Consider the following 21,455-nt stretch of genomic DNA (forward strand, 5'->3'; position numbering starts at 1 on the left):
AATTCCTTTTTTATTATTTGCTTCCGTATGGAATGGAACTGGAGTAGCATAAGAAAACCCCACGCACACACAAGCGAAGATCACTCAGATGCCACGAAGATTTGGTCGGGCAATTTGCTTTATGAACTGCCTCCAGTGGGCAGTTCATCTGCCCCAATAGGGACATGTCGCATCCACGCATTCTGAGTGCGAAACGCCAGTCTCGAGCAATACTCCAACATCTTTATTCCCCACCTTCACCAACCTGCAATGACCAGCGTGGTGAAGTATGGTCAAATAACCCCCCCTCTCCCACAATCTATACGAAGTGGGGATGCCCTCTTGCAGCAGCGGATTGACAAAAGGGCTAGACGGTTTTAGAGTCGTGCACTCTTCCAAAGAGTGGGCTGACAATTCGTTTTCCCGATGCCATATTTGGATGAACCACCCTTCAAAACCTCCCAAGTGCAAACGTCCTGAGGGCTGTGTCCAAAAACGAGAACAGGCGTGTGCCTCCGCTCCAGTCGAACGGTCTGTGAAAAAATCTATCGGCGCACCCCGTCAGCGGAGTGGAGGCTTGGTCGGCGGTCTCACCACCGTCCCGTTTCGTGGCTTGGCAGAAAGCGGCGTTGACGATGTCGAAGCACCAAAAGGACGGGATCCGCACGGCGGACGGGCACCTGGCGGACGGCAGCTGGGAGCTGTCGGTGACCATCACGGACGTGGAGCGCCCCGTGACGGTGCGGCTCAAGGGGGACCTACACATCGGCGGCCTCATCCTCAGGATCGTACAGGCCGCCGGTGAGTGTCGCGATGGCCTGCGCCAAGAACGCGGAACGAGCGCCGCAGCGGCGGAAAGGGTTTGCACCGTTGCCCGGCTGCGACGAGCAAAAATTGTTGCGTGAAGAAATGTAAGCGTGACAACTATGTGTCTCGACAAGAATTCCGCTCGCGTAGCCGCAAACCAATAATGCAGATTGTTGTCCAATACGATTGGACGACGATGTTCTTGTTTTTATATTGCCATGGCAACTCGATTTTAACCAAAACATTCCGCTCGCTTAAGTTACAGCCCTTTATAAATCCACTGCCATGTTCAAGTTTCAGGTTTATCTCATTTAACCAAGTGATAGTGACCTGGGTCAGTCGTTGGGGGTTATTTGAACAATACATCGCCAAGCAGGTGAGCGTGAGTTATTGAAGGTGGGGTGGAGCGTTGGGGGGGGGGTTAGTTTCCCACTATCAGTTCAGATGTCACTTCACCCCTGATGTTACCCAGGAATTGAAGTCACTGGGTTCATAGCGCAGTGGTGCTAACCGCTGCACAACCGATCCCCTTCCACTTGCAATAGTTGCAATAAACAACACGTCGGTTGTTGTTCGATCTTTGTTTATTTTTTTTTTCGAGTAGCATACAGATGTGGATGTTGTTGCTGGCGTGAGCGTATGCCATGGTAGATGACTATTTGCGTGTAACTTTGTAAGACTACGAATGGAAGATTCTCGGTGACGCTTCATTAGGGGAGTAACAATGGAGCGATTCATTGTTTACTTTCGATTCTTAAAGATGGACAACACACACATCAAATTGACGTGTAAGAATCAGTGTCCCCACCCCCCATTGTATGTAAATTATATGCAAATCATGTTCTCAAATGTAGGCTAATGGAGTAAGACAAAATGGCATGAGTCGACAGAAGAAACGAGAAACAATACAAACGAGACCGTGGATACTCGACGAAAGTATAGATTCTTGAGTCAAATCGTCGCCCTGAATTCGTGCGATTTTATTTAGCGGGGTGCAGGAGGGTGGAGGGGTATTGTGCATCGTTACAAACCTTACGCCTCTCAGGAAGAACCATACACAGTATGTTATATAAAACGAATATTCTTGGGTCCCCAACTTATTGTCATCAGTACACGATACACTACTGGGCACCACGGTGGCGAGATGTTAACTACCTCGCCTGGTATACAGGAGGACGTGGGTTTGATCCCGACCCTGACGCCTGTCTATTTAGAGTTTGCACGTTCTCCCCGTGGTCACGTGGGTTTTTTCTCTGGGTCCTCCGTTTTTTACCTCCACATTTAGCAACATGCGTTTAGAGTATTTGGCTGCTATACATTTCCACACGATGATAAGCCACTTCGTTGGGCTATCATTGGTGGCCAGGTGGCTTCTGAAAAAGAACCACATAGCTCAGTGGGCCCGCCCATCTATGTATCTAAACAGCACATTCCAAGAGGAAGCATTGTTACACGCTCTATGGGAACCTCATTTGCCATCTGGTCCAACCCATGTGAGACTAGGCTCTAAGGAAAACTGTCTCGGGTGTGGACCAATCAACTTCAAGGACAGTGCACATTATCAGAGTTATGTCTTTTGTTTGTATTATGACTGCAGGTATTGCGGTCTATGCAAACATGACTCCTTGTAAAAAGGTGTCAGTTTTGTTGCCAGATAGAAGGGTAAAAAAACAATTATCATTGTTACACGCTGTCAATAGTATCAATGAAAACTTAGTTTTTGTGAAATTTCTCGAGTCCCTTAAACGAATGTGTTTTTTTTTAAAGAAGTGTCGGCACAAAAAGCGGCAAAGCCCGTCTCCCCGGTGACTCGGCTGCGTGCGGTGCGGCGGCGGCGACGAGGAGCTGGCAGGAACCGCCGTGCGTGCCGTGGCAGGTTTCAGCTCCAGGCTGCCTCGCTCGCTGCCCAAACCGTTCATTCATTCTGCTTCACGCGAGTCCTGAGGCCAAATGGCACGGGAATGCACCTGGTATCATGAGCCAAGCCGAGTTGAACAGGCATAGTGCTCACTTGGGTTAGGGCAGGGGTCGGCAATCTGAGGGCACATGAAGGACGGCTTCGTGATTCTATGAAGGACCATCTCGGGTTCACGTGCATTGGCAGCTCTTGAAATATTGCGGGGGGAGGGGGGGTTTCCGAATTTGGGAAAAAAAATTGTCTTATTTCGGTTGTCGACCCCTGGGTATGATTGACAACGCACCCACAGGATGTCGTAGGGCTGCGGGGTGATGTGGTGGATAGCAGAGGGCATTGAAGTGTACTTTATATGCTTGCGCATTTATGCTCCCCCACCTTTACGAACCCGCACGAACCTGCCGGGTGAAAGAATGTTCAATTAACCTCTGCGGCCCACACTTCCACGGGGAGGCCCACATTCAGTAGTCGATTGAGAAAGGGATAGTTATGTATGGATGTATGTTGAACTTCTTTCGCACTGTACGTATCCAACCATGCTAATGGGAAGTGCGGGGGAAGGACAGCAAACTATCCACAAAAAGCAGTTTTCAAGAAATGAGTTTCAATCTAGATTTTAAAGTGCATAGCTCCAGTGGCTTCCTAATATCAGAAATAAGAGGGTTCCAGATGGCCGAAGAAGTGCATCTGAAAGCGCGCGATGCAGTGGCCGTCATTGTTCGATGGCTCGCGAAAAGCCGCTGTGAGGATGACCGGAGTTCGCGTGATCGTTTGTGCCGCTTGACGAGATCGGTAAGGTGTTGTGGTTCATATGTGGCAAGCTCTTTGTGTGTGATGAGTGCGAGCTCATAATGCACATACTCACCGACACACACTTTATTCACGTTGAGCAACTAAACGGACTTTGAGAATGTAAAGTTACCGAGCGAGTTTCCACATTCCTGGTCACAGTTATAAGTGCTCAAGCAAAAAAGACAGCCACCCACACAATTCGACTTCTCTGGCCAGTCGGTCGGTAGTTAACCACGGAGGATATTTGCAGACGATTTGACAAACAACAGCTGAATTTCGATTTAAAGCTTTCGTGACTGCAGGAATTCATCTTCTTGGTTTTTTCGGTAAAGTCACGTAGAAGGGAAGTAATAAAATAATACAAATAAAAAAATAAAAATTTGTTTTATGTTTTATTTTTATTATTTTATTACTTCCCTTCTACGTGACTTTACCGAAAAAACCAAGAAGATAAACAACAGCTGGCCGAACACGACGGTGGTGCCGGCCAAACGGAGTTATCGGCTGCGATCGGTGGGAAACGCCTTTGTCGAGGAAGCGAGTATTGACACTGTCAGCAGAATGGAATTACGGGGAGTCAAGTTGGTTTTTTTTTGTGGGCAGGGGTGGGACGAACAACCCCCAGACACAGGCTGCAGACAGCACGTTGTGCGGGACATAAAGAGACGCGCCGCACCTCTGCCCCTTCCAGGATGTGCAGAGATGTGCCACTTGAGAGCCGTGAAAGATGCTGTCGAGTAAACCACACGTGGTGCAATGGTCAAGACACTTGCTTTGTAATCCGGAGGTCACTGGTAACATCTCATGGCACGGCAGTTGAAGCGAGACGGTGCAAGTTTCCTGAATGCCCCTGCCTCGGTCCACCCAGCAGTATAAATGGGCGCACCAAAGTTAGTCAAGCGGCAGTTGGCTTGTGGTGCAGGGGTGATGTGTGGGTGCCCCGACACGTTTTGAAGACATCTGGCTAACGTGGAAGAGTCGACAAAAATGCCCTCTTTAGAGAGGGCATTTGTAGTGGAGGCCCTTTCGCCAGCAATGGCATTAGCAGGTAGCACTTTTGCCTCTTTTTACGTTTAAATAAGAGTGAAATGTTAACAAAAAATTGGCACCAACTCGACGTTGGACTAATGTAGAAGCGTCACGAGGTGTTCCAGAAAATGGAATTCCACTTTCACGTAAAATAATTGTCGGATGCCTTTCGACGCTTGACCATATCACTCAGAAAGTGCCCGAACGTCAGCTCTCGGAAGCCTAGCAGGGTTGAGCCTCCCGTAGTGCATGCCGGGTTGCCATAGACGGTTGTGGGGCTTTCACCAACCCGCACTGGCCAGCGTGGCGAAGTGGAGTCAATTAACTCTTTGGTTCTTTCGGTAAAGTCACGTATAAAGATAAAATAACAAATTCAATAATAGCATACGACGTTTCGATTGCAACACAAGCAATCATCATCAGGTATAAATGAAATAGCAACAAAAAATCTAACCAGAAAACTATAGACAGACATATAAGTAGACAGATATCACCAATATACGTAGAGAGAGAGTAACACAGGCAGAGAGAGAGAGAGAGTAACACAGTCTGCTTATATGTTTTTCTGTTTAGATTTTTTGTTGCTATTTCATTTATACCTGATGATGATTGCTTGTGTTGCAATCGAAACGTCGTATGCTATTATTTAATTTGTTATTTTATCTTTATACGTGACTTTACCGAAAGAACCAAAGAGTAATTCCTGCAGTCACGAAAGCTCTAAAATTAAGATGGAGTCAAATAACTCCCATGATATGCACCACTATGTGGAGGAACTCATCCTGCAGTGGATTGGCAAAAGGGACGTGAAATGTACATTGGTTGGTTGGCGTTTGAGACTTGATATTTCTAGTGAGCATCTGTTTAAACAATGGACCGGTTGGGTATCATCAGCAAAAGGATGGTTAGAGTACTCATGGGGTCGCCAGGTAATAATGGCAAGAGCACTTCCTCTGTATGGATAATGGATTGTTATTATTAGACAATGAGGTATCTTTGTGAACTGTGTTGAAAAAATTAGGTTGGCTACATGCACCTGTGGACTTTGCTTACTGACCGTTTTACTGCTCAAACGTGCGTTAAGGCAATGTTCATGTCCAATTTACAGCCCTGAGTCAGTGGTGGAAATTTCACAATCCTATATCGGGGGCGAGTCTATCCCTAGAACAACCACCGTCGATTGTGTGCACTCAAAGCGGTACCCATTTCATCGACCCCAGAGGGATGAGATGGGTTGAGTCAATCCCCAACGGGGATTTTATCTCACACCCTTCCAATTACGAGCCGATCCCTCTACCAGAGCCACGTGGTTGTGCAAGTGCCGCACGTGCCGTGAGCTGGGCGCCCTTGTGATCGGAACCCTTTCCTGTTTACTTATCCTCTGACTGATAAATGCAACTGCAGGCACCTAACAATGAGCAGTGGGTGGAGACTCTCCCAACCAAACCGCACACAATTACCGTTTCAGTTGATGCCTGTGACGTTATTCATGAGAATGGATTGCTGTGCTAACGGTGGGATAATTACCCATGATTAGGGAACGAGGCGATGTCTTTTCCTCCGTGCCTACTGGGACCCGACTCTTCTGTGCCGACGTGGCTGGTGGCCCGGGTCACGTGTTATTCGGTCAGTGCAGGCGCTCGGCTATGGGTGGCGGTGATGCTGTGACACGTGGCAATTTGTAGAGATGCTCGCGATGCGTGCATCGAATCGTGCCTGTGGGAAATCTATCGCTCGCTACTTTTGGACATGATATGGTGATGTTGGGGTGGAGCGGTGGCGCAGTGGTTAGTGCGCAGCGCTATGAACCCGGCCACCAGAGTTCGATTCCCTGGCACGGCTAATAATAATGCGATTTGTAGCATGCGGAGCCAAGCTCGGTGTCACTCGAAAGCCATGTGACAGAGGTGGGGCCTTGAAGTAGCTCTTGAAAGCAGATGCTGCGAATGTGCAGTGGGATGGTGTTCCAGATGGCGAGGGTTAATATCAGTGATGAGTTTTCAATAAATATTGAAAACATATTTCTTTAGAACTGCTTTTCGTGTTTAGTTTGTTCTTCCCCGCACCTCCAATTAGCTACATACGGTGCAGAAGCAATTCAACATACATACACCTGAACCGGTCCCGGGTCCTTCGTTTCACCGCGCACTGACCAGCTTGGCGAAGTATAGTCAAAACGAACCCTCATAACTAACGTGGCGTGTGGTGGCCTTAATCCAGCCATGTGGATTGACAATGAGCCGTAAATGATGACGCGAATGCTACATGTGGCTCCATGGAGTGAACAAAAATTTACAAACCAGGCGGAACTATTTCAAACGCCACAAACGAGATGCTAAAGAGGAGACGATACATTAATCGATTTTTGAATCAAATCGCGGCCATAGATAGTGACTTGAATCAAATGCATGGTTAATGCATGTACGAAATGTCACATATACAGTCACCACAATGGCCCCTGTAAAAACATCACGGGCTGCGAGATCACCTGCCTTTCACATGTAAGCTGTTGTTTTTAAAGATACAAATCAATGACGAATTGATGGAATTGTAACAAGGGATTTTTTCTGACGTCGCTGTGCGGGTAACGAGTCTCTATGGAATTATCGCGTCAAGTTCTATTTTGTCCCAGACAAGAGCTTGGAGCAAGCGTGTCGCACTGCCCGCTAATATCGGTGGGCGTTTACAGAAAAACCCTGCCTCCTTTCCAGTCAAGGCTGCATGTCGATGCACTGACATTTTGGGAACCAAACCGCACACGTCTTGGCTTTCATGAAACATAATTCATGATATGGTTTATATCACATCATAGACAGAAAGCAGCAGCAGCACCCATTCAAATGTGATCGTGAACTCTGCTCATGAATCAGAGAACCTTTGGGTACAGACATATGAGCAGAACGGAGTTCTGTATCTCCACATGTAAAATCCCTCGGTGTATAATATCAGACCAATATATCGAAGCATAAATAGTTTGAGCAAGCAAACTGGACAAAATAAATACATTCGCGAAGGTTACATATGCGAGAAACGTACATTATCAGAATTATTATACTAAAAATAAATTACAGTAATAGACCGATTTACGTTTCCCCCTTGTACGTCGTTTCCCAAATACGTCCTCGTTCTTTTTTTTAAAGACCACTACCTGATTCGCGTCGCCTGAACCACACACTACCGTCGCTGACGACATTGTCCATCCTTTCTCGTGTCCATTGTCTCGGCCTTCGCCTCCACCTCCCCTGTACATTTGCTTTGATTTATGTCAATTTCGACATTCATTGCACCTCTCAGGAATGCATCCCCTGACGAACACACCGGGGTATTACTGTACCGCAGCGTTTTTTTTTAAAGCCCACAATTAGTTTTTTGGTTTTGTTGTAGGACCATTCATTTAGCCGTGCGTCATCGCGATCCCATGTGCATGCTCAGTGTGCACCTTACAGGGGCACGTGGCCAATGCGACAACAATCACACCGTTTGGTAATGGACGGCTCAGTGGTTTTGCCTTGTAGCTGGTTGTTATGTCACGCGGTAGTTGATCCAGCTTTTGGGTATTTTATGAATGCACTTCTGCATTTACAAAAGTCCCCATTTCTGCTTCAAATCTCAACAACCTCTGCCACATTTAACAAACGTACCGACCCAGCTTTTAGAAGTGAGTCTCCCTATGGTTACTGTTTGTCCCTGTTTTTGCTTTTCGAAAGCCTATTGAGAAGCAAAGTATCTTCTTCCCTTGTTGAAAGTGCTCCACGGTGGAATGTTGAGTAACCAGCCCACAGCTATAATATCCAACAGCAACATTTGACATTTCAAGACTGGGGGACTGGTTTTGTTTTTGATGCAGTATAATGCACCGCACGGCAAACCTCTACGTGTCTGTGGAAGTTGCTCTCCGTGGCCTTGGACACAGTTAAATGTAACGCCATGCGGAAGATGGCGAGGTTAGCATTGGTCAAATTGCACTTTGTACTGTACGAGACAGACCCCGTGAAATAGCACGGTTAAGTCCCACACTTCCCCAACAAAAACTCAATGTGTGCCTCTCGCGTTACCCAGATGTGTCTTCGTTTCACAAACTTGCCTTTTCAATCCATAGGTCAAAATTCAATGTCTGCACTCCTTCAAAGGAGGCGGAGTAGCCAAACTACGCGAACTCATCTCTTCTAAAGCTCTCTCGTCGTGGGCAGCAGACCTCAACATTAGCATTGAGCTACTGAACGTGTTGCTGCAGGAGCCCTCAATCCACTGCACGAGAAAAACGACTCAAGTGTTGTGACTGGCCAACCTGACTCACAAATGAAATGTTTTTTTATGATAACATAGATGCACTTAAAGTGCAACGGGTGCATTTAAATATGACTCATTTATTGTATTCATAATTGTACTCAACAAGCATTGCTTTTCAGTTTCATTCTGTTTCTAGGCATTAGTCAATACAATTCACTAAAGTATGACTAACTTCCTGAGTGGGATAAAAAAAATTGTAAGTAGGTTAAATGTAGGAGCCAGCCACCAACTAAACCAAGCATCGTTCTCACCTCGGGCTGAATTAACATTTGTAGTTGTAGTCATATAGCGGTAACAGCCATACTACGCAAAATACTACAACAAGCGAAGCACCCTTAATTCCACAATTTAAGTGTGAATTAACCAATTTTTGTCCGTGAAGAAGATTAGTCCACTGCGTGCCAACGCCACGGTCCAAATTTGTCAAATTACTCGCAGACTACTTAAAGCGGAAAACACACACAGCAATTCCCGCCTCCTACTGCGACAACTCAGCAGGACACCTCCTGAAAAGGGCGTCGAGGCTGCACGAGGCTTTCCTGAAATAAACAATGTCCTTATACATTTCAGTTCCGAGCGTTCCCAGGCTGTGCGGACACAACACATAGGTGCTGGAGAGTGCGGTGGAGGGCATGGGACTCGGAGCGGTGTTGTGGTTACGGCTGTTGCTCAAGAAGGCGGCCTTATCACCCCTCGCGCAGATGGCCATAGCAGGAAGCGAAGCCGAGCCCAACCGACCGCACACACACGTGGCCGCCCACTGAGGAGGGCCTGCTCGCATCACACATGGCAGGGTGGTGGTGGTGGGGGTGGGGGGGGCCCTCCTCTCCACGCCTGCAGGGTGCGTGCAGCCTGGCACGGTTAGCGCTTTAACCGAGGAGGCACCGACTGCGGGCTGCAAGCTTGGCCACGCTTTTACACTATGAGACCTCTCCTTTACCAGTGGCAAAATATAGTAGTAGGTTTTTACCCTTTAAACTGGTACAAAACTGACACCTTTATAAGTCAGTTTTGTACCAGTTTAAAAGGTAAAAACCTACTGCTATACCTTGGCCACGCTGTCGTTCGCTCCATCGCCTATGCTCGTTCGCGTGGCTTTCGAGCGACGCGTGACCGTGGCTCCGCGCTAACCGGTCATTTGTGCCCGAGAAAAATGTGCGCCATGGACATGAAACGCGTTGTGACGATTGTCCACCGTAATTCACTGTTATGGGGAAATTTACTCTGATGAGCTGAATTTCCGCTCTTTTCTTCAAGGAAATGATGGAGAGTTTCCACCAGAATAGTAAACATGAAAGTAGTCACACGAGGTGAAGGCTCAGCCCTGCAATTGCTGGCTCGTAGCAATGCTAGCGGAAGAGCCTCCACTCGATGGCGCTCCAGAGAGCCTCCTCTAGAGGGTACCTGGCCTACTCTTCCACATTGGCCACACGTTAACTCCCACCAGACGCGACATGCCGATCGACTGTGTTGTTCCCATTTACACTACTGGGTGGATAGAGGCAGGCGGATTTAACAAACTTGCACTCGTGTTGCAAATGCCATGCCGGGAGATCGAACCGGTGACCTCTGCGTTTGGAAGCCCAACGTGCCAAACATCACTGCGCGACAGCCTCCTAGAATGAAAGGAATTCAACACATGGTTCCAGATCAACGAATTAGTGCTTGTAAATTGATTGGACTTAACATTTCTAAAATGTGCAGTGCCCGTTTAATGTGTAAAGTACAGTATTGTGGATACTGTAATGGGTGACATCGATCACAAAACAAGTTTAAATCTAATCAGATACATCGTGCTAACACGGGACCATTGGGCCAACACTGTTCTGGTTCCAACCACGTGCCAATGTTGGCCCACAGTTTGAACCGTTGAGTCGCCGTTGTTTCCAAGAATGACCAAAAAAACCTCCAAACGAATGACGTATGTATGTTGAACTTCTTTCACACCGTACGTAGCCAAGGGGGAAGGACAACAAACTAAACACAAAAAAGCAATTCTAAAGAAATTCGTTTTCAACCTAGACGACTTAAAAGTGCGTAAACTCCGGTGGCTTCCTAATATCGGAAGGAAAGAGCGTTCCAGACGGCCGCAGAAGCGCACGCTGAAAAGGCGACATTCATATTCATGGTGACGACCCGCACCCCTCTCCCATGCGCAGACGAGCAGAGGGACTGGTCGGACCACGCCCTCTGGTGGGAGCATCGCAAGCTGTGGCTGCTCAAGCACCCGTGGACGCTGGACAAGTACGGCGTGCAGGCTGATGCCGTGCTCGTGTTCACGCCGCAGCACAAGCTGCTGCGCCTGCAGCTGCCCAGCAGCAAGCGCGTGCGCGTCACCGTCAGCTTCTCCGACCCCGTGTTCCGCGCCGTCGCCGATGTCTGCCGCACGTGCAGTGAGTGGCGTCGCCCGCACGCTCGCACGCTCGCTCGCTCATCCGCTGATCTGCACGCTCGCCCACACGCGCTCGGTTGTTCGCCTGCGTCCTCTGCTGTCTACTCTCCTGCTTGTTCACCCACACACTCACCTGCTTCACTACTCGCTCGCTCACCTGCTCATCCACTTGCTTGCCTACCTAGCTACCCGTTTGCTCCCCTACCCAAGCGCTTAGCTGCTTGCCTGCCCGTGCGGTTATCAATTCTTGATAATGTGATTGTCACAAACTAGAATGTCACGCTTAGACTACTTACAGTGGATAAAACTGTGCAAAGGAAACACAATACAAGTAGGATGGTAAAAACGAGGCACGCATGAATGTATTCTGAAATCGAACCACAACCCTATATCGTGAATCATGACAATTCAGCTGGCAAGGTCACCTCGGATCAGGCTTAATGTGCCGGGATGGGTCTACGGTTGATTTGGCACCATAGTGGTTTGCAAGCCACTCCGATGTGCGAGGGCGGAGTTCCCTAAAGAAAACAGCCTTCCACATTGTCTATGACTGCCCCCTTTACGACAGCAGCGAGAAGATGGAATATAAAGTTTGATTAAACAAGATGACATCGAGAGGTTTGGACATCGGACGGTCAAAGCAAATGCAGGAAGAAGATTAACTCGCTGGGGAAGAGGCGGGAGGGGTGACTCATTGGATGATTCGCGATGAGCATCACTTGCGTCATCACAGTTCAGAATCAGAATCTTTATTTAGACTGGAGGAATCCGATGAGCTATGAAGCTCTTTTTCACAGATGTCCAGTCGGGGCAGGTGAGAAAGTTTCAACAATAAACGATACAAAAAAACATGATAGGTGTGCAAAGTCTAGGAAAGGTAAGCAAATCACAAAACCCACTGAGCTATTAGGTTCTTTTTCAGAAGTGACCTGGCCACAAATGATAGCTGCACAAAGTGGCTTATCGTGTGGACACTCATAGCAGCCAAATAATCTAAATAGCGCACGTTTGCCTTGCCCTCTGTGCCCCCTTCCCCTGCAGACATCCGGCACCCAGAGGAGCTGTCTCTGCTCCGCAAACCGGACGACCCAACCAAGAAAAAAAAGAAGAAAGACAAAGAGACGACGGACGACTTCCTGGAGCCACTCATCCAGGCCAGCGGCAAAGGTGGGTCGTGCCGTGCGTCGCGTGCCGTGCGGCGCGTGCGGTGTGGCCTCTGCGTGGTATCCTTGACTGCCCGGTCACTGCCCTCTCCTCCTCTGCCTCCGCAGACACGCAGTCGCACATGGACATCGGGCAGAGGTTTACAGCGAACCATCCGATTGATTACGTACGCAACCGACTTGGCCTTGTGGCAAGAATGGTCAGCCCAAATCTGTTCGTGGGTTGGTTTCATTCGGCTCGTCGTCCTCCCCGAGGAGACGATCAAATGAGCGCCGCGTTGCGCCACAGCGGGTTTGCCCGTAGGATGGAGTGCTCGCCGACATCCGTGTAACTTTCACTGATGACTCTGGACTGACGACGAGGTGCCCACTGCCTCGATGCTCGTTTGGAGGGAGACTTTTAATGTTGACATCACGCAGAGCGCCCCTTGATAGAACCGTTCTCGAAGAAGAGTCTTGAGCCTCGGTGAGGCTTTTATGGGTATAGAGACGTAAATCAATTTCACGGAAATAACTCGCTCCTAATTCACACCAGTTACTTGTGGACTGTGAAATACACAACCACGCTTCAGCAAATGTTGTCTTTCCCTTCATACACCGAGTAGTGCCCGTTTCCTCCTCCCCACCTGCACCATCAGCCCACAGCCGTGTGCCAACATCTCCCCTACGCCCACCCCCCAGCGGGCACGCAGGGCCTGTACAGCAAGACGATGACACCCATGTACGACACGAAGGACGGCACGCCGCTGGCCAGCACCGTGCAGTGGTTCGGCAGCGACGGGCTGACGGACGGGGGCCTCTCCGTGCTGGCCACGAGCGAGGCGGCGCCGGCCGACGTTCTAGCGCGACGCTACCGCCAAGAGTCGCTCACCGACAAGGCTCGCATCAACGGCGGGTGAGCCGGCGTCGTGAGAGGGACCCAAACCGTCCCCCCCCCGTAGCGTCTGCGGGGGGAGGGGGGGAGGGTGGCTGGAGGGGGCTCAGCCAACCAACCCCTAAATTCTTCCTTGTCAAGTCAAACAAATGTTTTTGCAAAAATGAGCACGGTTAAGCGACGGACGTCGCAGCCTTTGGTCGTACACACAGTGGGTTGAGAGCCAGAGCAGAATGCACAAGAGGCAAATGCCGATCGTATTGCTACTCAGATTTTAGTGTTTAGTTTGTTGTCCTTCCTCCGCACTTCCAAATTGGCACGGTTGGCTACGTAGCGTGCGAAAGAAGTTCAGCATACATGCACACACACTCATTCTGTTCAGCGTTTTTAACACTTGTCTAACGTGTTTTTATTACGCTAACCGGGTAGGGTTTTGGTGTGCACCCCTCTTTAGACACGGTCTCTCTTAAGTGCGTTCACTTGGAGGGAGGGGGAAACCCAAGAGAACGTGTGACCTCTGCTCGCGGGCGCGACATCGTTCGCGTGAGGCTCAGGAACGTGCGACGGTGGGGATCGCGCCCGCCTCTGTCGCACGTGGGAAATTGCCCAATGCCAGGCGGCCTCGCGTTGTCCTATTAGGTGCTCGCTCACGAGTTGCCAATGAACAGCGGTGCATGGGAGCATTTTCCTGCCTCGTCGCCACCGCGTACATAACTGGCCACACGGGTTGGCGCGAGTGATGAGACCCGTTGCCTGGTTGCAGATGGCTGGACTCCTCGCGCTCCCTCATGGAGCAGGGCGTGAAGGAGAAGGACTCGTTACTGCTCAGATACAAATACTTCTGCTTCTTCGACATAAATCCGAAGGTGCGTTGGGTCCGGGATTTCTTTATAAATTACTTCAGAAATGTATTTGTCTCTTTTTTTAAGGAGGGTTGTCGAGACGGGCGGCTCAAGGGGTCGGTGCACTGAGCTGGCACCGCTGAAACCCTGGGTTCGAATCCAGGCAATCGTCAGTGATTAAACCGGGCTTTCGTGTGTAGTGAGTTCATGGTCTCGGCACGGTCAACAATGAATGTACAAAAACGATAGTTATAGGTCTGCGAATAATTTAGATGCGTTCCAGCCCTGAGAATTGAAAATATTGATTCGACCGTGATTCAACAAACGTTACTGTGTAGCAGGACAGGTGGAAAAGTGCTGCTCCCTTGTCGGTGAAAATACTCCCATTGAAGGCATCTCCCAAGTAGTTCTGTGTTGTCCGCTTCTGCGGGCTATTCTGTAACATGGGGAGGGGGGGTGCACTGCTTTGCGAAAGTTCTGAATGGATTCTTTGTCTCATGACGTGACACTGAAAGGACAATTGGCATGAAATTGTGGGAAAATAAAAAAAAAAGCGTGAAAATGTTACAATTTTAATCTGTGTGCAAGAAGTGAGAACTATTTCCCAACGTTGTAAATAAAATGGAAGTAATTGCGCAAAAATAGAATTAAATAATAAAATACAATCAATGAAGCATAGCGATTTCAATTTTATAACAGAGCAAATTTTTAATCGTTGTTTTAGGCATGCAGTTTCATAAAAGAGTTTATCCATCTCCTGCAGTTTACTTAGCATCAATTAAAATGGGGTTACCCGCCCTCCACTCCTGGCTACCCAACACAGCAGGCTTTCCCATGCTTCCAATCTTCTCCGTTTAAATATACGTAAAGTCATTACCTCCGACACAATTTCCCATGTGGCTTTCATGCAAGATTGAGCTCGTGCGTGTGGACGTGTGCACGCCTACCCAACGTGGTTAGGGAGCGCCGATTCAATCTGGGCAGCATTCTCTGCATCACATGGGGCATGTTCAACACAATCTAGGCAGAAGTGTAGGCACTTTGTTTACGGGAATTGCCATCATCATGTGGCCTTGTCCGTTTGAGGCGGTGGAAGTACAACATACGCGTCCGCTGTGAGTCTGAATGTGCCTGCCTGCCCTCCCGACTGCCCTACCGGCACCTCCCAACATCCCCTTCCTCCTGCTCCTCTCGTCTGCCCTCCCGACTGCCCCTCTCGACTGCCTGCCCCGCATTGTCCCTCCCGATCGCATGCCCTCACGCCCCCTGCTGCGATCCACAGTACGACGCCATCCGGATCAACCAGCTGTATGAGCAGGCGCGCTGGGGTATCCTCCTGGAGAAGGTGGACTGCACGGAGGAGGAGATGATGATGTTCGCCGCCCTGCAGGTACGATCGGCCGCCTCGCCCTTCCGTGCGTGCCACACTCCGCATACTAACACCATATTTCCCATATTTCTGTTACATTGGCGAGCTCGTTGGCCGCCCGCGTTTTTGGCCGATTCAGCTCGGATTGACGCCTCCGAGGTACAAGAAACTGGGACGGTTTGCAGAACGCGCACAGCTTCGAAAGAGGCCGGGTTAGTTTGTTCGGTCCAGCGAATTGAAATGTAAAGAGTTATTCAGGTAGGATTCATGTACGATAGTCTACAGAGAAGTCATTTCTGGTAAAAAAAAAAAAAGACATTGCAGCACAAGTCCAGTGAACTATATTCAATGCCGGACCATGGACCCCCAGTGGCAAAAGCCATCTCGACCCAGTCAGTTGATGCTAACTAAATTAATCACCTGGTAACGTAAGATCAACATTTGCAGTTTAGTTTCAGGAGGTTGTGGGTTCGATTCCAACCCTGATGCCTGTATATTTGGAGTTTGCATGATCTTCCCGTGATCACGTGGATTTTTATCCGGGTCCTCCAGTTTTTCCCTCCACATTTAGAAATGTGCGTGTAGAGTATTTGGCTGCTATACATTTCCACGTGATAAGCCAACTTCGTTGAGCTGTCATTTGCAGCCGGGTCGCTTCTGAAAAATAGCTATATAGCTCAGTGGGCCTTGCCTGGTAAAGTAAAAATAGTTTCGTTTTTAGACAAGGGCAGCTGGGCATGCTTGGTCCTGGCCACACCACCATCTTGTGTGCCGTGCAAGCCTCAACAGGTGCTCACTAACAATGCTCGCTGGCAGCCCACAAGGCTAACTGTGGGGAGCGGGGGCGTTTCTCTTCTCTGGGTAACAGTACCATATCAGCAAGCTGTCTGCGTCACCGGAGATTCGTAAGGTGGAGAGTGAACCGGATGTGGATGCGGTGGATTCAGCCCTCAGTGACCTGGAAGTGGCTTTGGAGGTCAACAACCCAAGCATTCCCCTGGTAACCAGCTCTATTCTGTAATTAGATAATAAAGGTGCGTCTGTCTGTTATAAAAGTAACATGTTATAATTTTCGTCGATCAGACTTATGGGTTTTTCAGACCATTGTTTTCCGGCAGGGGTTTAAGTAGGAAAACCTTGGGCTGGTTTCAACTGTCAAAGTCTCATCAGCAGTCAGGCCTAGTTAAAGTTAAAACAATGTTGTTAGTTTGACAAGTGTCACAGATAAGAGTTATCCACCAACACCATCTCTCTTGAATGATTGTCTCCTTGGTTCTACACAAGTAAATTCTGAACCCGTTTTGACATTCAGTGTTTCATCATCAGAGTCATGGCTCACTTGCACAAATGCTGGTGAACTTCCAGATATTTATGGGCAAGAACCCTCTCTGTGGAATATGGGTCCAGGATGTTCTTGTACTGAACCAATACTGCTTAAATCACGCATGCCCAGAAGGCCATGCGGCTGATGGGATCTGTAAAGAAATACCAACATTTGTTATGTGGAGAGACAGATATGGGAATCGGGTAGATTGCCTGATTCTTTTGTTGCTTATATTCTCCATTATAATGCAAATTCTTATTTTATGATTACTATTGAGTGCAGGTCGTGTGCTCCCTGAAGTTGAGCATTTTTGTTGCGTGTGTTTGCAGGGAGACTTAACCTCCATCCCACAGCTCGATGATTACATCAAGGTGTTTAAGTAAGTACATGGGGCCCACGTCAACATTTTCATGCCCGGGTTCTGCAGTATCCAGCACACTTCTAAGTTATTCAGCACCTACGATTTGCATCGTTGGCTTACGTATGGTGCGAAAGAAGTTCAATATACATATGAATGACTAAATGCATTGTTCTGACTGGTCTTAGTACAATGCATTACATGCTTCTGCTTTTTTATATTTATAAAACTACGCCAAGAAACGTTGCCACTTTGCTTCTCAAGACAAGAAGTGATTTAAATAAACATTTTCTTTGTGAGACATTTCAACACGAGGAAGGAAATTAGTCATCATCAGTGTGAAATTTCCACATCGTGACAATGGGCTTAAATACACGCAGACCCATGATATGATGGGAAACTAATAGTTTTGTATACAGCTCAATTTCCAATTTACCTCCAAAGAAACAACACTCATTGCCGTTCTGCAGGTATGCAAAACTCAACACCTGGGGGGGGGGGCTCATTGCTTTTCAGTGTCAACTGTATAAGCGTGTTCTGTATTTGTCCACAAGCGCCTCACCGAGCCTTCAGTCACCTTGTCATAAGGGCCCTGGATTTGCAACGCTTGGTCATCTCCACAAATCAGTGGCATGTGGGAGGCAATCCACCGCACATACGAGGGTGGGCATAACTCTGAAAGCGCCACTCAGAGTCTACTGCCAGTGGCAGGCTTGCAACCCAAGCCTATAGCATCTGGTATTCCCAGACAGTCACCCATCCAAGTACTAACCAGGCTCAAGCCTGCTGCGTTTATAAAATCTGACGAAAATGAGCTCACTCAGGGCGATTTGGCCCCAAGTAAATGAGTGAAGGGCCCAGTAAAAAAACCCCAACCATATGTTGTGTTTCAAGGCCCAAGAGGTTGACGCTGAAGGGCTACAAGCTCTACTGGTGCGTCTTCAAGGACACCTGCATCACCTGCTACAAGAACAAGGAGGACAGCGCGGGGGTTCCTCTGCAGACCATGAACCTCAAGGGTACGAGGAGTCGGCAGCCGAGCTTCATGCAGCTCCCATTCACAACACGTTCCGCTCTGAGAGAACCAGTGCCATTTGGCTTCGATGGCCATTCCTGGCACGACTGTTGTTTGTGTAAAATTGTTTTTATTTTTCCCTGAGTGGAGCGGGGATGCAGCGATTGGTGCACTGCGCTATGAATCCGGCAACCCGCGTACGATTCCGAGCCACGGCTGTCGGTGGCAAGTGATATCTGACCTGATCCCTGCCTCCCTCCTTGATAAAGCTGCACTGACCAGCGTGGTGAAGTGTGGTCAAAAACCACGACGACTGACACTGAATGGGGAGACCATCATCCAGCAGTGAATTGATAAAAGGCTCCAAATTATTTAATTGTATTCTTCCTTTAATCTCTAAATCCACCCCGCTCCTCCACCAATTACATAACATCAGAACATGATATTCATGGCTTGCACTGTTTTTAAATATAGCTGTCCATTGTGTTTCTCACTTTGGTGCTAAAGTTTGACTTTGAGCTCGAGGCAATGTCACTTAATCTCAAGCATCCGAGAATGATAAGGAGCCTCATCATGAGTGCCACTGTTTCTGCACATTGCCACTCAGCCATCATCAACTCCAAAACAATGATTGTTTCCTTATTTTTTTCCCTCCCCAAGGCTGTGAGGTGGCACCCGATGTCAACATCTCTGGACAGAGGTTCAACATTAAACTGATGATCCCGGTTCCCGAAGGCATGAATGAAATCTGGCTGCGCTGTGACAATGTAACGTTTGACCACCGCTAAGCACTCAACACACGCAACTCACTCACTTCGGCCGTTTGCGTTACTGAGCCTGTCAATCATTGACGCTGGTACATCGTGGGTTGGACTCGATGTATACGCCCCCTGAAGTCTGCTATTTAAACAAAAGGGGAAATAAAGTGAGGTTGAAATGCAGAACACAAACATTCCCCTCCCCCGCAGCCCCCCCCCCCCCCCGAGTTATTATTATAACCCCATGACCTTCCAACGAGAATGCACGTGATAGTGTACAGCTTGGGGGAGGCATTCATCCAGCAGTGGATCTACAAAGGGCTTCTCAATTATTATTATTATTATCATCACTAAGTAAACTGTACGTGAAGAGGATCCGTGGTTCATTGACAGCGGATTCTTCACCAGTGTAAAAGTATTGTCTTATACAACCGATATGCTGTCATTAAAATGTCCACAACTGCTGAAGAGAATACATTATTGATGGTGAGACACAGCTGAAAAACACGGCAGGAACATGTACCAAGGGCAACTGCTGAAGTCTGACCAAAATCAAAACGATGACACTAAGACAACGAGAGCAGGATGGTTTGCCTTTGATAAGCCAAATATGGTTGTGAAAAGCAACATGCTAATATGCCCGTAGACGAAAATGTTCAACCGGTGCATATAACTCACGGACATAGATTATAATAGATTGAATAACAAGTGTAGCTTTTTAGGGGCATAACGATGCATGAACCAATATAATAATTCACCCCGCAACACATCCGTCAAAATGCGTAATGGATTAATGTGACCCCTAAAGCCACTGCTCTCTTCATCTGTGTAAAGTAAAAACAAATATTAGATTCTTAAATCGAATCCAGCCTGAATCGTGATAAGTAATTTAATCATAAGGGGGGGGGGGGGGGCAGGGTAGGGGGCAGATCGTCACACCGCTGCCATTGTCTAACGTGTCGCTCGCAACGACACGTTCTGAAACGTCCCCGCCCGGCGCGTGCAGGAGGAGCAGTACGGCCGCTGGATGGCAGCGTGCCGCCTCGCCTCCAAGGGCAAGACGATGGCGGACAGCTCGTACCACGGCGAGGTGGACAGCATCCTGTCCTTCCTCCGCATGAAGCAGATCAGCCCCGACGTCCAGATCTCCAGCCAGAGCATCAGCGCCGCCGACATGACGCCCGAGTGCTTCGTGTCGCCGCGCTACGCCAAGAAGATCAAGACGAAGCAGGTGGGGGGGCCGGAGCGGGAGACGGATGGCGAGGGCCGTATGTTCCCCACCGCTGGCTTATGATGACGATGATGATAATAATATCGATGTTGCAATTCATAACGCGCGCAGTCATCATGGGACCTCCTTTGCCAGTACCAAAATACACTAATAGGGTTTTTCCCCTTTTTTCTGGCAACAAAACTGACACCTTTTGCAAGGAATCATGCTTACATTAACCACAATACTTGCAGTCAAATGCAAACAAAAAACAATACTCCGATCATTTATGCATTGTCTTTGAAACTGATTGGTCCACACCAGAGACAGCTTTCTTTGGAGCCTAGTCTCATATGGTGTTCGACCTTTTGGCATCATCTGGTCGAACACCATATGAGACTAGGCTCCAAAGAAAGCTGTCTCTGGTGTGGACCAATCAGTTTCAAGGACAATGCATAAATTATCAGAGTATTGTTTTTTGTTTGCATTTGACTGCAAGTATTGTGGTTAATGTAAGCATGATTCCTTGCAAAAGGTGTCAGTTTTGTTGCCAGAAAAAAGGGGAAAACCCTTATTAGTTAACGTGCGCAGTGTTTCACAGACGTAATACAACATCAAGTTGTAACACGCCGCCGCGGCACGGTATTCACTTGCTCGCTCTCGCAGAGAGAGAACGACTCACGAGTGGCGCGAGGAGGAACCGCAGACGAGCGGGAAGGCAGCCACGCGATGAGCTGGTGCCAACTATTGCCAAAGCTCAACGGTCCTCTGTATATTGAATGACCGCGACTCTGAGCCAAGCTCAGTGTCACTCGAGGGCCAGGCGAAAGAAGCGGGGCCTTTGAGTATCTCTTTAAAGTCGGTGCAGATTGAACGCTGCTGCTGCTGCTGCTGCGAATGTGCAGCAGCAGCAGCAGGACGACGACGATGATGATGACGATGATGGCAGCGTTCCAGACGGCAGGGGCAGCCACGCAGATACAATGGCTGGCAGTGACGGTCCTGCCCCTTGGTGTTGAGAGGAGGAGGTTGCAAGTTGCACTGCTGCAGAGGGTTCCACTGTGAGCCCGTGCAGTGCGGGGTGACGGGAGCGGAGAGAGTGACGGTGGCACGTGAGCTGGCTGTGCTGTGGTGGTGCTCACGCTGTGCCTGTGTCCCTTGCCCCCCCCCACCACCACCAAGCTTGCCGCCCGCATCATGGAGGCTCATCAGAACGTGGCCAACCTGGCCTTAGTGGAGGCCAAGATGAAGTTCATCCAGGCATGGCAATCGCTGCCCGATTTTGGCATCGCTCACTTCGTCGTAAGGTTAGTGGATGCAATATTTTGTTGCAGATTG

General features: G+C 48.7%; 1 protein-coding gene across 1 annotated transcript in view; it reads left to right on the forward strand.

Moving 5' to 3' along the window:
* The window catches only part of LOC144933533 (fermitin family homolog 2-like), a 29,679-nt gene that overhangs the window by 4,432 nt on the left and 3,792 nt on the right, over window positions 1-21,455 (forward strand). Inside the window, exons 2-13 of the mRNA XM_078858413.1 lie at window positions 600-780; window positions 10,972-11,205; window positions 12,246-12,371; window positions 13,049-13,262; window positions 14,005-14,107; window positions 15,366-15,473; window positions 16,321-16,452; window positions 17,106-17,155; window positions 18,029-18,153; window positions 18,810-18,916; window positions 19,914-20,138; window positions 21,300-21,424. Coding sequence (XP_078714539.1) covers window positions 615-780; window positions 10,972-11,205; window positions 12,246-12,371; window positions 13,049-13,262; window positions 14,005-14,107; window positions 15,366-15,473; window positions 16,321-16,452; window positions 17,106-17,155; window positions 18,029-18,153; window positions 18,810-18,916; window positions 19,914-20,138; window positions 21,300-21,424 — 1,715 coding nt within the window. The 5' untranslated portion in view covers window positions 600-614. The remainder of the gene's footprint in view (window positions 1-599; window positions 781-10,971; window positions 11,206-12,245; window positions 12,372-13,048; window positions 13,263-14,004; window positions 14,108-15,365; window positions 15,474-16,320; window positions 16,453-17,105; window positions 17,156-18,028; window positions 18,154-18,809; window positions 18,917-19,913; window positions 20,139-21,299; window positions 21,425-21,455) is intronic.

The sequence above is a fragment of the Lampetra fluviatilis genome, chromosome 7, assembly GCF_964198595.1.
Source record: "Lampetra fluviatilis chromosome 7, kcLamFluv1.1, whole genome shotgun sequence".
Lineage (NCBI taxonomy): Eukaryota > Metazoa > Chordata > Hyperoartia > Petromyzontiformes > Petromyzontidae > Lampetra > Lampetra fluviatilis.